This window comes from Pogona vitticeps, chromosome ZW-PAR (genome assembly GCF_051106095.1).
Source record: "Pogona vitticeps strain Pit_001003342236 chromosome ZW-PAR, PviZW2.1, whole genome shotgun sequence".
In the NCBI taxonomy this organism is placed as follows: domain Eukaryota; kingdom Metazoa; phylum Chordata; class Lepidosauria; order Squamata; family Agamidae; genus Pogona; species Pogona vitticeps.
In genome coordinates this window covers 11,389,161-11,407,297 of record NC_135800.1, presented here as the reverse complement: position 1 = coordinate 11,407,297, position 18,137 = coordinate 11,389,161, and the positions used below count along the sequence as shown (strand labels likewise).

At 45.5% G+C, this 18,137-nt stretch overlaps 1 protein-coding gene across 1 annotated transcript; it reads left to right on the top strand.

Moving 5' to 3' along the window:
- Positions 1-816: 816 nt before the first annotated feature.
- Positions 817-9,115, top strand: LOC144585160 (SH3 domain-binding protein 5-like). The gene is made up of 2 exons (XM_078382777.1): positions 817-1,759; positions 7,042-9,115. The coding sequence occupies exons 1-2, from the start codon at positions 1,307-1,309 to the stop codon at positions 7,732-7,734; spliced, it is 1,146 nt and encodes a 381-aa protein (XP_078238903.1). The 5' UTR covers positions 817-1,306; the 3' UTR covers positions 7,735-9,115.
- The last annotated feature ends 9,022 nt before the right edge of the window (positions 9,116-18,137 follow it).

Genomic DNA, 18,137 nt, shown 5'->3' with positions numbered 1-18,137 from the left:
TTCTATTCTACTATAATTAAACAACATTAAGTCAGATTTTTGCCAGTTTATGTTTAATCCGGTTATTTTTCCAAATTTTTCTAAGTGTGTTTTAATTTTATCTATACATTCTAACGGGTTTTTCACTGTCAATAAGGAATCATCCGCAAATAAATTAATCTTTGTCTTCTTTTCTCCTATACCTTCAATTAAATCATCGTTCCTAATTACATTTGCCAACATTTCAATAACCAGGCAAAACAGAACTGGAGACAGAGGACAACCTTGCCTACTACCTCGGCCAAGAGCTATTTGATCTGTCATCCCATCATTAACTATTGCTACAGAAGTATTCTCTAAATATAATTGATCTATTATCCCCCTAAACTTTTTTCCAAAACCCCAACCCTTTAACAAAGTCTTTAATGTTGGCCATTCCACACAATCAAATGCTTTAAATATATCTAATGATAAAATGCCTGCCTTCAGTTTATTTTTTTCTATATTGTGTATAATATTCAAAACCCTCCTTGTTAAGTTTTCCATTTGCCTACCTTTCAAGAAACCATTCTGATCCTCTTTGATATATTTTATAATAAATTTATTAATTCTATTTGCAAGTATTGCTGTAAATATCTTTGCATCCTGATTTAGTAAAGAAATAGGCCTATATGAACTCGGGTCTGTTAGGTCTTTATTAGGTTTTGGGATAAGAGTTATCAATGAATGTTTCCATGAATCTGGTATCCTCTCTCCTTCCAAGATTTCATTATAAAGCACTTTTAATTTAGGGATCAATATTGATTTAAAGGTTTTATAGTATTCCGGACCGACGACTTCCGCTTCCGGTTGGGGCTGGGGTTGGCGAGGGGGGTTGCCTTTGGACCTGAAGCTGTGTCTATGTGTGCTTCCTTCAGTTCCTTGGTCTTTGCTGCTAGATGCTGCATTGAAGAAGCGTCTTAAGGGTGGGCCACGGGAGAGGGGGTGGAGGATATGCCTGGTGGGGAATTTTCTCCACCCCCTCCATGCGTGCATACCTGCTGTATGTGCCAACTAGGGAATTTCTAGGGCCAGAGCTCCACAGTTTTCCGAAGGCATTCAGTTAATCTGACACTCCAAATGTGCATCATTGCTCTCTAGCTTGCAGCAGTAAATTCTACCACATTCATTCTCCGCATGTGCCAGATGCATCTCAGTGAAAGGAGAAGCCTCATGCTGGTTCTCTGCAAATGGGCCTGGTGTTAAAATGGCGCCTGTTCTTTTGTGAGAAGGCCAGCCCACCCGCACAGGGAGCCTGAGGATTGCAGAGGGGCTGACGAAGCCTGAGATGGAGGGTTCCGACCAACGGTTGGTGCTGGGCATGAACATGGGGGATGGGCGACAGACACCTCCCGGGGAGCTGCGGACACCCACAGAAGAGAGAGAAGAACAGAGGACCTCTGGGTCTGAAGCCCTCTGTGATGGTGGCGGAGATGCCAAAAGCCCCCCCAAAAAGGAGGAGGAGGAAGAAGAGGAAGAGGAAGAACTTGATCCTCGCATCCAGGAGGAGCTGGAACACCTCAATCAGGCCAATGAGGAAATAAATCGGGTGGAGTTGCAGTTGGATGAAGCCCGCACCACGTACCGGAGGATCTTGTCAGAATCTGCCAGGAAGCTCAATGCCCAGGGCTCTCAGCTGGGGAATTGCATTGAGAAAGCGCGCCCATATTACGAGGCCAGGCGTTTGGCTAAGGAGGCACAGCAGGAGACCCAGAAAGCTGCACTTCGGTATGAACGGGCAGTGAGCATGCACAATGTGTTGGATGGTCAAGCAATCTAGATGTAAATTTCAAAGGGGAAGGGCCTACAACACAAACTAACTTGTTTGTTTGTTTACATGCTGACCAATTAGAGAGTTTGTTGTTCCCGGGTAGGGAGGCTCCACCCCTGTTTCCGGCCCTCCTGGCCATGAGGTGATTCAACCACCATTGTTGGTCACCATTCTTGTACACGCTCTTCACCTGGAAAGATGTAAAGGTTCCATGCCGGCCCACTGAGCCTGGAGACCCCTCCAGCCACGTGGGGCCAGAACAGAAGAACATTGTATTCGCTATTTTTATTCCTGTATCTACCTGAAACCTTCTAAATGCTTATCTTCGTGAGTACAATATAGATTTCTTTCTTTTATATAAAAAGGCCTCCTGAGTGTTATTCTTGAGTGCTAGTGTTTGGTGAGGGGCGGGTACAAAGGGAAACTTCTAGCTAATTCTGCCTGAACCGGCTGGCACTTCTGCTGTGCATTTGTACTGGAATTCAGTACAGTACCAGAACTCTCAACAGGTCATGGGCCCAGAATGACTAAACAGCCAGCAAAAAAGGAAAAGATTAGCTAAGAAGTATTTTTCGGGCATTTGTTGTTTTCCAAGTGTATCTTGCGTTTCTTTTTCTCCCCCCCCTCAATATACCAAACTAGCTGAAGAGAGTTTGCTATTGTTTGCTTGTTGATTTTGTGCTGAAAAGGAGGCAGGAATGGCAGAAAAGAAGGAAGTTAAATTGCCAGCCTTAACCTCATTTAATTTTGTGAGATGGAAACAAAGACTATTACTGGAATTTAAGGGCATGGAGCTCAATGATTGCTTAAATTCAGACAAACCAGAAGAAAGCAAAGCTAAAGTAGAATGGGAAAAGAAAGATATAACTGCACAAACAATAATTTTTCGCAACCTAACTGATGAACAATTGGCCTATGTTGCAAATTGTGAAACAGCAAAAGAAATGCTTAAAAATCTGGAGGAATCTTTTGGGATTGCAAGCCATCAAACTGAGGCAGCATTAATTAAGGATTTAACCAGGATCCGCTTAAATAATAAGAAGGATTGTGAAAAACACATATCTGAATTTTTAAATATTACAGATAATCTGATTGCATCTGGTCATCAAATGCCTGATAGGATGAAAAGGGGATTTCTGCTAGCATCCCTAGGAGAACGTTTTGATGCTTTTGCCTCAGTTGTAAATGCACAACAGTTGTCTTTTGATGCCAGTGTTAAGGCTCTGAGAGATGAATGCAGAAACCAGGCAGGAGGCTATTTCAGTTCCCAAGAGGCAAGTGGATCAAATTACCTGATTCAAAACAGGAGCCATAGAAAGGCTCCGCCCCACGACCAATCACGTATCAGCTGCTGGTCTTGTGGGAGGAAAGGACATAGATCAAGGGACTGTGACGCCCACAAGGAGGCTCCAGCCAATGGGAGCTCTCACCAAGTTGAACAAAGAGCTAGCAAAGGCAAGAATGCAGCTTCTGGTCACAAGAGGGACAGAGCTACAGAAAGGCCAAAGAAAGAAACTAAACAGAGTGCATTTATAGCTTATGAAGTTACACCGAGCTACCAGAGAAATAGAGGCTCATGGATTATTGACAGTGGATGTTCACAGCATGCTACTCATGACAAAACATTTTTTAAAACTTTTGATTCATCAGCCAATGGGCAGATTAAGGTGGCTGATGGGAACTGTGTGGAGGTGCAAGGCAAGGGGTCTGGAACTTTGATGTGTCTAACACCAAATGCAGTCTATGAAACTACTGTAAGTGACGTGGTCTATGTTCCCAACCTTGACTGCAATATGCTCAGTGTGTCAAGTCTCGCGAAAAAGGGTTTTGATGTACATTTTTATGGTGAAAAATGCACAGTTGAAAAGGACAATGAAATATATTTGGAAGCTTATGAATCTAATGGCATATATAAAGTCAGTCTCTTAGATGAACAGGTGCAGATCAACACAGCGCAGACGGTGCAAGAAGAAGTGAGCAGCCTGGACCTGTGGCATCGCAGATTTGCTCATAGAGACACAAGTGCAATCCTGGAACTGCACAAAAGGAACCTGGTCAAAGGACTTGAGGTAAAGCCACATGACAGTAACAAGACATCCAGGTGCGTAAGTTGCCTTACAGAAAAAGGGGTCAGACCCTCATTTCATTCAAGTACTGAACAAAGAAGCACAAAAGTGTTAGACTTGATTCACACTGACTTATGTGGACCAATTAATGTACCATCGATGGGAGGCAACAGATATATTCTAATTTTTCTGGATGATTTTTCAAGGTACTGTGTCACCTACCTACTGAAGGACAAGAGCGAAACCCACAACCTTCTGAGGAAATACGTGGCCATGGTGAGCAACAAATTTGAAAGAAAACCTAAGGCTTTTCAGTCAGATAATGGTGGTGAGTACATTTCAAACCACACACAGACATTCTTTGAGGAACAAGGTATCCTACACAGAAGGACTGTTCCATACACACCAGAACAAAATGGAGTAGCTGAGAGAAAACTAAGGTCTCTTCTGGAGATGACTAGATGCATGCTTGCAGATGCAGAGCTACCCACCAGGATGTGGGGCGAAGCTATTATAACTGCTACTTACCTTCAGAACAGACTACCAACAAAAGCTACCACAAAAACACCATTTGAACTTTGGCATGGTAGAGTCCCAAACATCTCACACATTAGAGTTTTTGGAAGCATTGCATACTCTTACATTCCCAGAGAGAAAAGGCATAAGTTGGACTCTAGAACTGAACAAACAATTCTTATTGGGTATGATTCAGGTGTCAAGGGTTACAGAGTCATGAATCTGAGAACTGGTGAGGTCAGTACAAGGCACGTGGTTCACTTTGATGAACAAAGGAAGGCTGACAAGAGAGGGACTGTGCTAGACAACTCTGATGAACAGAATCAATACAGCCAACCTCTCCTAGACATACCTATCCCAGTGCCCTCACAAAACGAACCAGAGGAAGAGGAAGATGACGATGAGATGAAGAATGAGAGCAGTACACCAACAGAAGGGGATACGGATGGAGCAGTTGACAACTCTGCAGAACCAGAGGATGGCACCACGCTGCCAGAGGTTCCAGAACCAGAGGTCAGACGCTCATCACGGTCCAACAGAGGTGTGCCGCCGCTTCGCCTGTCCTACCTTGCAAGGGCGTGGCAGACAGATGAACCAACAACCTGGGAAGAAGTTGAACAAATGCCAGCACAAGAGGGTGCCAAATGGAAACAAGCTGCGAAAGAGGAGATAGAAGCCCTACACAAGAATGAAACATGGACATTGACAAAGTTACCAGCAGGAAAGAAAGCAATCGGATGCAAATGGGTATTCAAAGAGAAAAAGGGAGCAGATGGACAAGTGGAACGCTACAAAGCAAGATTAGTCGCCAAAGGATTTCTTCAAAAGTATGGAGAAGACTTTGATGAAACCTTTGCTCCAGTTGTGAAACACAGCACTATAAGAATGCTCCTGAGTATTGCAGCATCCAGACAGATGCTAGTCAAGCATCTAGATGTCAAAACTGCATTTCTTCATGGTGAAATTGAAGAAGACCTCTACATGCGACAACCACCAGGCTTCATTGACAAGAAGCACCCCGACTTTGTCTGCAAACTGAAGAAAGGCCTTTATGGACTGAAACAGGCAGCCAGAGCCTGGAATGAGAAGTTGAACAAAATGCTACTTCAGCAAGGCTTCACGCAAGGAAGAGCAGATCAGTGCCTGTATACTAGGAACAGGAACGGACACTACACATATATTCTAGCCTATGTTGATGACCTCATAGTAGCAACCCATGAAGAAGGGGAGTACAGAGGTATAGTACAGAATCTGAGCAAAGAGGTAGAAATAAAGGAGTTGGGAAATGCGACATATTATTTGGGTATTCAAATTGAGAAAGCAGCAGATGGCTCATATTTATTGAGTCAGAAACAAAAGATACTTGAACTGTTAGATATGCTAGGTATGCAGGATGCCCATGGTGCTGCTACACCAATGTCTACAGATTTTTACAAAAGTAAAGAGAAAGGAGAACCTTTGCCCGACAATAACCAGTATAGAGCAGCTATAGGGAAGCTCTTATACTTGACAACTACTGCAAGACCTGATATTGCCACTGCAGTAGGAATATTGAGCAGAAAAGTCAGCTCACCGACACAGAGTGATTGGACAGCTGTAAAAAGAGTAGTTAGATACTTGAAAGGGACCATGGACTTTAAGCTAAGACTGCCAGCTAGTGACACCCCAAAACTTGTGGGAATGGTAGATTCAGACTGGGCTGAGGATCCAGAAGATCAAAAATCCACTAGTGGTTTCCTCTTTATGTATGGGGATGGTCCTATCTCATGGGGCAGTCGTAAACAGGATGTTGTAGCTTTGTCTTCCACAGAAGCAGAGTTCATTGCAGCGGCAGAAGCATGCAGAGAACTGCTATGGCTGGAGAAGCTGCTGACGGACTTCGAGATAGAAGGAGGAACACCGTTCCAGATGATGGAGGACAATCAAAGCTGCATCAGGCTATCGCATGCAGAAAAGATGAACGCGCGCACCAAGCACATTAGTGTGAGACATGAGTTAGCGCGAGACCTGGTCCAGAGGGGTACCATTCAGATGACCTACTGTCCGTCCACGGAGATGACAGCAGACATCCTGACAAAACCTCTACCAAGAGATCGCTTCCAGAACCTGCGAAGCATGATGGGACTTGTTGAAATTTAGCATGCTAGATTGAGAAGGGGTGTTGGATGGTCAAGCAATCTAGATGTAAATTTCAAAGGGGAAGGGCCTACAACACAAACTAACTTGTTTGTTTGTTTACATGCTGACCAATTAGAGAGTTTGTTGTTCCCGGGTAGGGAGGCTCCACCCCTGTTTCCGGCCCTCCTGGCCATGAGGTGATTCAACCACCATTGTTGGTCACCATTCTTGTACACGCTCTTCACCTGGAAAGATGTAAAGGTTCCATGCCGGCCCACTGAGCCTGGAGACCCCTCCAGCCACGTGGGGCCAGAACAGAAGAACATTGTATTCGCTATTTTTATTCCTGTATCTACCTGAAACCTTCTAAATGCTTATCTTCGTGAGTACAATATAGATTTCTTTCTTTTATATAAAAAGGCCTCCTGAGTGTTATTCTTGAGTGCTAGTGTTTGGTGAGGGGCGGGTACAAAGGGAAACTTCTAGCTAATTCTGCCTGAACCGGCTGGCACTTCTGCTGTGCATTTGTACTGGAATTCAGTACAGTACCAGAACTCTCAACACAATGCGGCTCGTGAGATGGTTTTTGTGGCTGAGCAGGGAGTCATGGCAGACAAGAACCGGCTAGATCCCACGTGGCAAGAGATGCTCAATCATGCAACGTGCAAGGTGAATGAAGCTGAGGAGGAGCGGCTGCGCAGCGAGAGGGAGCATCAGCGTGTTACTCAGCTGTGCCAGCAGGCTGAGGCAAAAGTCCAGTCCCTACAAAAGTCCTTGAAGCGTGTCATCGTGAAGAGCAAGCCTTACTTTGAACTGAAAGCTCAGTTCAACCAAATCCTTGAGGAGCACAAGGCCAGGGTAACATCCCTGGAGCAGCAGGTTGCCCAGGCGAAGATGCGCTACTCCGTGGCTTTGCGGAACCTGGAGCAAATCAGTGAGCAGATCCATGCCCGGCGTCTCCAGCGTCTAGTTGGACGGCGGGCTTCCCCAGTGGGTGCTGAAGCCAGCCCGATTTTGCTGTACGGAAATATGGCCCTACCTCCTGAACCAGCCACCTCTTCTGACACCCTCTCAGTGCTCAGCTTCCAGACCATTGCCTCTGACCTGCAGAAATTCGACTCGGTGGAGCACCTTCTGGGCCTGTCTGACGCTGCCAGTCTCAACAGCGATGAGCTTGAAGAGCGGGAACAGCGCCGTGGTGCTCAGCCTCACCCTTTCAAACACCACCGTAGCATCAGCCTTTGACCTCCCTCTCCCCATATGTCCCCTGCTCCAGAACCCCACGCTCCGTTTAAGGTGGGGTGGGCCATGTGCAGCTCTCCAGAGATTGTGCTGGACTGTGGTTTCTAGCATCCCTCAGTATTGGTTACCTTGCAGATGAATGCTTGGGTTTGCAGTCTGGTATTTTGAGAGTGGTAGTTTGCCTACTGCTACTTGAAGTCCTGTCCTTAAAGAGAATGGGGAGGTATCCAGAATCTTGGAGGTGCAAAATGTAGTTGCCAAAGGAGGCAACGTTTTGAGTGCATGGTTTATATAGTGATGCTGGGCCTTGCCTGTGTGAAACGTTGCCTATGAGTGGATGATTCCTCCCCTATCCCCTTGAGCAGCCTTTGGTGTCACCTAGACGTCTTGCCTTATGAACACCGTGGGCTCATCTGGACCCCAGTTGCTTGGAGACTGGCATTTTGGTTCCCCTCTTCTAGCTCCATCAGCCTGCCCTACCCACCGGCCCCAGCATGCACCTGTTTGCTGGGAGCACTGCATGCTGGATCTATTTCTGCAACCCAGTACATTTTATCTGAACCTGTTGGATCAATGGGGAGAAAGGTGAAATGGTGAGGGGAGAGACGCTGCTGTTTTTACAATGACTATTTTCTGTTGGGTTGGATGATGAGGAACACAGGTGGGCTGCAACAGGAAGTGCCACTGTACAGATGCGCCACTGCATCTGTAGCTGCATTCCAGAGAGCCTCCTTGCTCCATTTACATCACATTGCCGGCTCCCATGAGCCATACGATATGGCCTTTTTGGAATGATATGGCCTTTTTTTGGAACGGAACTCTGGCACCCCCTCCAGGGCCATTTTGACACACTACGAGGCATGCCGTTTTGTCCCTTCCTAGCAAAGATTCTCTACTACATATCATAGCAGCTGGCAAGCTCTTTATAGCTTCTTCAAGATGGTGACCTATATTCTTGGTTCAGTGCCAAAGCTGCGGAGAAACTGGCATCCTGAGGTTGCATTTCAAACACTAAGAGGTGAGAAAAGAGCAGAGCGAGATGCTTGTTCTGTTGGGATGTCCCTCCCTACCCACCCCACCTCCTGGTCTCACCTTCTTGCCACATCCCGATTTGCCATGCTGACTTCCCCCGGATGTTATTTGCACTAAGAAGTGGCAAAGGGTGGAGCCAGGAAGTCACTTTTTCTCCTCCTAGCAATCTCTCTGAGCCCGTTTCTCCCAGCTTTCTGGGGAGGGTGGCAATTTCCACCTCTGAAAACAGGTTTGCTGGTTACTGGCTGTGATGAGAACCAGTTGCTGGTTTGAGGCAGCCTGGTAGCAACTCTGTATGTGTGTCTGTGTGTGTTCATATGACTGGCTTCTGCTGTGTATTTTATTTAAAGTAAAGTAGTATTCCGGACCTAATCCATCAAAACCTGGGGTTTTACCATATTTTAGTTTATTAATTATCTCTATAATCTCTTCCTCTTTTATTTCTTTATCTAAGTCTTTTTTATTGTTCTCTGATATTTCACTCTTAACATTTTCTTTAATATAAGTTTCTATATCTTCTTTTGATGCACTATTACTTTTATATAAATTTTGATAAAAATCTTGTATAATCTTTAATTTTTCTTTCATTAAACTGCAATTTTTTCCTGTTTTATCTTTAATCACACCAATGTTGTTTTTTGTTCTTTTGGTATGAACCATTCTAGCTAAAAGTTTTGAATTTTTATTACTATGTTCAAAAAAATTCCTTTTAGTGTATATCAGGTCCCTCTGTACTTTTTCTAATTCTAAGCTTTCCAATTCCTTTCTTTTAGCTTGTATCTCTAATAATTTTTATTGTCTCTATCTATAAAATATTTAGTTTCTAAATCCTTTAATGATTCTTCAATCCTTTTTACATTTCCTTCTCTCAATCTTTTTAATCTACAAGATTCTCTTATAGCAATTCCTCTCATAACAGCTTTCATGGTGTCCCATAACACACCTATTTTATTCCCACCCGCTTCATTAAATGACCATATTTCCAACCATTCTTTCTTGACTTTGTCTATCACCTCTGTATGTTGAAGAATATTGGAGTCTATCCTCCATCTCCTAGCTTCTCTATAATCTTTCTTCACTTTTATTTCCATCACCATCAATGCATGGTCTGTTATCTTTATCACATTAATATTTGTGTCTACTACTTTTGAAATTAAATTTTGTGATATAAATATAAAATCTATTCTAGAGTAACTTTTATGTACCGCAGAATAATATGTAAACCTCCCTTCATCTCCCTTCAATTCTCTCCATATATCTTTCAGATCGGTAGTATTTATTATCTTACTTAGGGGGGTATCCCTTTTATGCAATTCATCTTTTTTATGTGTAGATTTATCTTTCAACTTATCTAAGACCATGTTGAAATCTCCTGCCATAATCACATATCCTTTCCTAACTTTTTCCATTTCTTTAATAACATGTTTGTAAAATTCTCCTTGGTTCATATTCGGTGCATACACATTTACTAATGTGTATTCTTCTTCCCCCATTTGTCCTTGGATTATCAAATATCTACCATTACTATCTTTTATTACTTCTTTTACTACAAATTCACAATGTTTAGATATTAATATTGCTACCCCTCTAGATTTGGATGTCCCAAATGTTTTTTCATATATATGTATATTTTGCAATTTCAATTCATTGACTCCATCCTTTAATTGATGTGTCTCTTGTAGATAGATAATGTCAACTCTACTTTTTTTATATAATAATTCTATTTTCCTTCACTTTAATACAGCTCCTAGGCCTTTCACATTTAAAGTGGCTACTCTTATGTTTTTCCCCATATCTGTTCAATCTTTTGCTTCTTAGTTGGTCCCTTTGTGCAATTCCCAAAACATAAACAAAAACAACTAAAAAAATTAAATTTACCTCTTTCTAATTCTCTATCCCTACCCTTCCTCCCTACATATAAACATTTTTCCTCCCTCCAGCTTCCCCGCGTCTCACTAATGTTGAACACGCGATCTGGGAGGGGGGGAGACGCCACTCCCACCAGTCTGGACCCCAGCTGAACCTCCACCTCCTTTTCACCCCACATCATATATTTATTCACATATATATATCCAAATGCCTTCCCTTTTTTATTTGTTCAATCCCATCTTAATCGGACAATCCAGAGCAATAACAAAACAAAACAAAACAATAACAATAACCAAAACTTCCCCCCCTTTCTTTTTTTTCTTCCTTCTTTTTTTTAGACCCATATATGTGTGCACATACTTGTAAAACACATGCTTATAATTAGAAAAAGGGAAAAAAACCCAAAACAAACACACAAGTTCTTTGTTTATTAAAAAAAGAACATAAAAAAGGAAGAGAGATTAAACAAACAAGCAAACAAACAAACAAAAAAAACAGAGTTTTCCCCAAAATTCCCCCCCCTTACCAAAAAGAAAAAAGAAAAAAAAAGAAGAAGAAGAAAAGAGAGAGGAGAAGAGAAAAAAGAAGAAGAAAGGAGGGGAATTGGGGGGGAAAGGAAAAAAGGGGCAATGGGCAGGAGGGAAAAAAAGTAGGGAGATTAGGGAGAAAAAAAAACAGATTATTCCAGCATCCTATAATGTCTCTTAGTCTCTTCCAATCAAAAAAAAATTCAAAAATCAAAAAAAAAATTCTAATGGTATCTTCTTTTTCAAATTAACTGTCTTAAAAAAAAGGGAAAAGGGGACAATAGGCAGGGGGAAAAAGAAAGAAAATAGGAGGGGGGAAAAAGCCAGATTATATCAACATCCAATGGTTCCCTTAGTCTCTTCCAATCAAAATTTTTTCAAAAAAAAAAATCTTCTGAGGGTATCTTCCAAATCAGCTGTCCTTACAGAGCCACTTGCTTGCTTGTCTCTTGCACACTCTGGTCCCAAATTCCCCAAGCCAATAACAAATGTTTTCCCTCGTCAAAAGAGTGTATTTTGTGTAGGGTTCCATCCTTCCATATTTTCAAAAAAACAGGATAACCCCAGTTGTATCTCTTGCCATTCTTAGTTAGGATTGAAGTAATAGGTTTCATTGTTTTCCTCCATTGAATAGTTTCAGAGCCATCCGGGCCCCGGCCTCTCACGGGATGCCCCGGGGTTCAGCCCTGCCAGGGAAGAGGCCAGGATGCCCCCGGCCAAGCCAGCTTCAGGGACAGAAACAACTGCCTGATGAGATGAAGAAGTGCCTAACAAAACTGCCTTGCTACAAGGGCACCTCTGTAGCCATTCAGGCACCCCCTAACCTTACTAGAGGAGGCGTAGCTGGTGGTACCTTGGCTTACGTTGGTCTGGGGCGCAACGCATCCTGTGCAGAAAATGAGATGCCCAGACCAAAGCTCCCAGTTCGTATCGGTCTGATGGAGAAACATGCAGGGGGAACTTTGCTGGCAGCTGGACAGATTCCCAGGGCTGTTCCAGGCAGTGGGCCTGTTGCACTTTGCTTGAAGTGTGTGCAACTGTCTGAAGAAAATCAACGGCTGACTGAGGAAAATCAACAGTTGAAGGCCATGCTGGACAACTGTATGTGCAAAGGCACTCTCTTTAGATCTCCTGTGTCTACACAGCAAGGAGGTTTTGCCTTTGTATAGAGTTGGTGGTCACTGTTCCCATGTGGGGAGGTGGTTGGTCTTTCTGGGATTGATTCTACCGAGGGAATGGGCTTGAAGCAGTGAAGTATTTTTTCCCAGGGAGGACTCTGATCACCTGACCCCTTGAGGCAGCCTGGCATTGCTTTGGTGACCTACAGAAACCTTGGCTGATGTATCAGCTGGGCAGGTGGCACAGGGTAGAAGGCAGGTTGGGCACTAGGGTGCTTTTACTGTGGGGGGTGCCTGTGGTTGGTTTTTTTATCCAGGTCAATCGTTTCTTGGAAAGAAGGGGAAATTATCATACTGTACAGTATATATATTAGTGCAGGCCAACTGTCTCTTTTAATTCTGACCACTTGCTTTCCTATCTTTCCTGTTTGTTGTAAGCTGCCTAGAGTGGTCTAGTACGACCAGATAGGCGGGATAGAAATAAAATAAATAAATAAATAAAATAAATATGAGAGTCAACGGGCAGGGAGCAACAAGAGGAGATGAGCGGGAGACCAGGGCCCAGAATTGTTTATGGTTATTGGTTTGGATTGCGTGATATAGTAGGTTCCAGCTTTCTTGAGCCGCAGAGTGTTTCTTGGATTCTAGGAAGGAGGTGCAAGCTTTCCTGAGCGAGAAATAGAGGTTCAGCCTGTCGGGGGAAGGGTTGGGTTGAAGTGAGCGGAAGAATTGTCTAATGAATTTTTTTGCAGCCCAGCAGTCTGCATCAAACCAAGAAGAAGTTGGGAGTTGGGAGTGGGGTGTAGGGGAGGGACGCAAAGTGGGATGTGAGGGCGATCTGGCGGCGACATCTGTCACCCCATTGATCACCAGGGTTGATTCGGCTGATCTGGCTGGCTAGGCGGGTGTCCCCTTCCTCCCTCACCGCTCCATGTGCGTCCCTCCCGAACCTGCGCGCTCGGTGGAAGAGGACGACCATCCCAGATAGAAGGAGTGTACCATTCTTCGGTCAAGGGTATACGATAGCTGTGCTCCCCTGCTAGAACCTCCAAACAAGCTCAAGGATTTTGAGCTGAAATGTCTCGGCGCCATCTCCCAGCCGTTCGCGGTTGGAAGACCCCCATGCCGGAAACGAGAGGGGGGGACCCTTCGAATGTTCCCTGCTGTTTGCTGTTTGCAGGTAGAGGTGAGAGAAGGTCTGGCTGCTGCCGCCAAGGGTGAAAGCCTGTTTGGCTGCTGAGGTGGCATTGAGGAGGGAAGCCCAGCCTTTTCCTTCCACTCTTTTTCTGTGAAACAGGGAGAGACCCGGAGAACACATGAGAAGGTTTTTAGATTGAGTCGCTTCAGCCTTTTTTTATTCCACATTTTTTCCCCATAGGTTGGAGAAGTTTCTCTTCCAGGTTTCCCAGCCAAAAGGGCCTTGGTTCACACCTACTAGGGAGCCTCAGGAGTGCCCCCCCCAAAAGGAGATTATCTGGCCCCTGTTCTCTGGCACCAGGAGGGCGGAGAGGGCTGGCTTCTGTTTGGTTTGCCCTGCCTGGTGGGTGTGTCTTCCTCTTCTGCTGGGAGGCAATGGGTTTGGGCTCCTGCATCTCCACCTGGATTTTGAGCCAAACCAAGGCCTGGGAGAGTCCCTCGAGCACTGGGAACGGCACCAGATTTGTAAATGCGAGGCCGCCTGGTAGGGTTGCTCCAGCTTTTAATTGGGTAAAAGCATTTTTCCACATGGGAAACCGAGCAGCCGAAAGGCCGGCTGCAAATTGGGTTGAGCCGTCCCGGCGGCCAGTCGGAGGAAAGCCTTGCAAAGAAATACCAGCCGTGATCCGAGGCGGCCACCTTGTCAAACCGTTTCTGCTGGACTCACCAGACGGCCAGTTCTGCCAGCCTCTGAAATATTTTTGAGAATTTCTCTCAGAATTGGGTGCCTCCTAGGCAGCTTTCTGCTGCTCTCTTTCTCAAAGTGCCTTCATCTTGGGAAGCCAAGCCTGCCTTTCCTCTCTCTTTTCTTCCCAAATGGTTTATTGCAAATCTTATACCAAATGTTTAAGACAAAAGGGCTTATATATTATGAATAAAATCCAGCTTTATTTAATGTCACTGCAGTCCCTCGTCACTTTTGTACAATCTCAGGAAACAAGTCGAGGTCAAAAGATTAACAGGGAGGGTCCAGAATTAGTCTATCTCTTGCCACGTATCTCCTCAACCCCCCCCCCAAAGCTGTCTTTCTCCCTTGTTGATGCCGTACGATTTTAAAGGCATCTGGCATCTAGAGGCCTTCAAGAGGGGATGGGACAGATTCCTGGAGGAGATGTCCATCACAGGTGACAAGCCATGATGGGGATGTATCGTCTCCAGGCTTCGAAGGAAGGGACTGTCGCAAACACAGGTTCGAAAACACACGTGTAAGCTTGGACAGAGAGCAATCAGGAGTTTGCACATGCTAAAATGGGCTGAGTGAGTCCAATCTCAGCTAGCCTTGATACAACACTCCTTCTCGCAGGTCTGCCCACATAAGAACACCCTGGTATTCTCAGATATTATTGTGAAAAGGTCTAGTGGGCTTTGTAGTCCTTAGACTTAACTTGCACCACTGACAGGACTCTAAGTAAGCTAGGCCGAGGCAGCACTCTCAGATGACCCTATGGCAAGTGTACTGTTCAGGAAACCAAATGAGTTTTATAATCTTTATTTTATTAAAGAAAAAGCATGTTACTAGGTATCAAAGCCAAATTAAACCAAAACAAATAAACTAGCATTGTGCTGTTTAGTTACACAGATGTAGTGAGGCAAAGAAAACATGAAAAATATAAAAGAGTTCAAAAACCTTACAAAAACACAAAAAGCCATTAAAAAGAATAAAAACAGTTCCAGTCCAGGAAATCATTAGTAAAAACAAAATAATCCAAGTAGGTTATAAAAAGGCTATAGTCCTCAGTGATCCTATAGAATAAAAATCCCTTAACAAAAGTAAAAATCCCTTATATGTCCCATAGTCCTTAGAAAAGAAAAATCCAGTAAATATACCATAGTCCTTACAAAATTACAAGAGCATAGTCCATATGGAGTATTCCAAGAAAAGAAGTTCATAAAGAATATTCCATAGGTAACAGTCCATAGAATATAGTCCATGCACAGTCCTTAAGAAAAATCCCATAAGTCCAAAAGTAATCCAGCAAAGCATAGGAACCAGTCCATGTAAGTAGGCCACCAGTCCGTCTCGAAAGACATTAGGGTGAGTCCCGAATGGCTGAAGAGTAGGTCACGAATGACTGAAAGGTCGGTCTTGGAAAGACAATGTCCATAGGCAAAAAGTTCCTTTTTCAAGAGTAACTGGCAAGGGCTCATCGCACCTTCCCACGATGTCATCCAATCAGAGTTCGTTACTAGGCAAACAGTCCTGTTGCACCACATGACTTCTTTCCCATACCACACCAGATGTTATTTGGGTTACTGCAGTTTATCAAAGAGTCACAACAATTCCCATCTATGTAATCACACCGAGTCCTTTCTCAGGCTTTCAGAATAACATTCTCTCTGCTCGCCTAGAAAACAACTTGTCAGCATAGCAAAGATACTTTATACAAAGAAACAAGATGGAACCTCTCTGGCTCATCTCTTAATTACAAAACCCATATGCCTTAAAAGATTTTAACTCAAAAACCCATCTCATCACAGGGACCTCCGAAGGCCAGATGGAGGGGAAGAGGGGGATCAGGAGAGAGGTCTCTCGTGGACTCCTGTGCTCTGAGAGGCACCTGGTGGGGCCACGGTGAGCTCCAGGAAGCTGGACCCGATGGGCCCTTGGCTTGATCCAGCGGAGCTCTTCTTAGGTTCTTAGGAGTAGACTTCCACAGGATTATACGTCCCTCTTTTCCAACCTGGATGGCCATAGGATGCCCCGTCTTCGCCAGTATCTTCCCCTGGACAAGCCAGGATTAGATGACGTTGAGGCGACATTGAAAGAGCTGACCTTCTACAGGCCTTCTGTTCCAGCGACTCCAGCCTCCCCCCCATCGCCCCAAACCTCCAAGCTGAGTCCCTTCCAGTGGATCTTCGGCTCCCGGCATTCACGGCCATTGATCCTGCTGTCCGGGGCAGATGGGTGTGGGAGCCCAAAAACATCTGGAAGGCACCTGGCTGGGGGACAGCTGCTGATAAAAGCGCACACTTTACAAGGATGGGATTTACTACCACCCGGTACACACACACGGAGAGGCCTTCCACAGGTTCCCACATCTGCGTGTGAAGGGGGTGGAATCCCTGCCTCCCAAGCATTGGCCACCCCAACAACTCCCGGGCTGTTCTTGTCCGTCTGGAGTCTCCCCAGTCTTCAGCTCCAAGCCGACCAGGAGGCCTTCATCGGGAGGGAGCTGATGATGCCCAACCCACTGCAGGGTCTCTCTTGGTGTGGGGGTGCCCTGCAATCCGCCCTCAAGCGTTGTCCAGGAACCCCCGGTTGATGGAAGGTCAGCCCTGGCCAGAGGGGCCCAGGGTCGAGCTGGAGCCCTCCCTAGGAGCCCAAAGGAGTGACTGGAAACTCCTGTCTGTTGGGCACGTCATGACAAGCCGAGAGCCTCTGGGAAGGTCAGTCATGCTGGGGAAGGAGGAAGGCAGCAGGAAAAGAGGAAGGCCAGCCAAGCGATGGACGGGCTCCCTAAAGGAAGCCACAGGCTTGAGCTGAGGGCAGAGAACAGAGCAGGGCTCTTGAGGACCGGACACCTTGGAGACGGCTAATTGGTAGGATCTTTTTCACCGGGATGCCACTTCATGGCCCCTCAGAAGAGGCAAGAGTGAATCTCAATCAAAATCTCCCCTGCCTGTGGATTTGGGAACTCTTTGAGGGCCTCTTTCTCCTTCCCAAACTCCTTGGCAGTTGGCCTTGGGTGGCTTCTAACCCTTTTTGGGTCCCACTTTTCATAACGATGGACAGGCCTGGCAGGGACAGTATGTGTGTGTGCTTGGTCGCTGCCTAGCGCAAGGGCCTGCGCCAATGTTGAGCAAGCTTTCCGGGTTTGGGGACCCATTGCCTGCACCAAGAGCTTTGATTTAATCATCCAGCCCAGTTGGGATGTCCCCCTTGCCTGACAGCAACCTCTCTTGCAAACAGCAAGCCCATGGGAGGTTTTCCATCCGACCCGCCCGGTCTTTTCCTTTTCCTGCGTGTGCGTCCCCGGTTTTGCCTTCCTGTACCGTCATGGGGTGGACGGGCATTGCGGAAGGCCTTCCACGGGATCCCACATCTGCGTGTGAAGGGGGTGGAATCCCTGCCTCCCAAGCCTGTCTTTATCACCCCACTGGCCACCCCGACACCTCCCGGGCTGTTCTTGTCCATCTGGAGTCTCCCCAGTCTTCCGCTCCAAGCCGACCGGGGGAGCCTTCATCGGTAGGGAGCTGATGATGCTCAACCCACTGCAGATTCCTTTCCATCTCACTGCGGGACCTCCTTGAATCCAGCCAACAATGCACTCAAGTTGCAGGAAGTCAGATTTCAGCTGAATATCAGGGGAATGTTCTCAACTGTTAGAGCAGTATGACAGTGGAACCCATGACCTCGAGAGGTGGTGAGGCCTTCGAGAGAAACCGAGACAACCACCGGGCAGATATCCTTTGACTTGTTTTTCTGCATTGAGAAAGGGGTTGGACTTGAGAGCTTTAGAGGCCCTTCCGACTTCACTATTTTATGATTCTAAGACCAGGGGTCCTGGGTTCTGGTTTCCCTGATCAAATCAGGGCATGATTTTGTACCTCATTGAGTAGCTGGAAGGACAGAAGCTGCCTCTGAACTCAGATGAGCCCTGGTGGCTTTCGCCCTATGGCTATGAACCGGGGCTTAATTGGGTGAACACTCTGTACACCCAGG

What these genes read in the sequence shown, in the direction of transcription:
- LOC144585160 (XM_078382777.1), top strand. Translation starts at nt 1,307, where the DNA reads ATGGAGGGTTCCGACCAACGGTTGGTGCTGGGCATGAACATGGGGGAT. An exon ending in CACTTCGGTATGAACGGGCA is followed by an intron (nt 1,760 to 7,041) that starts GTGAGCATGCAC and finishes GTACAGTACCAG; the next exon opens with AACTCTCAACACAATGCGGC.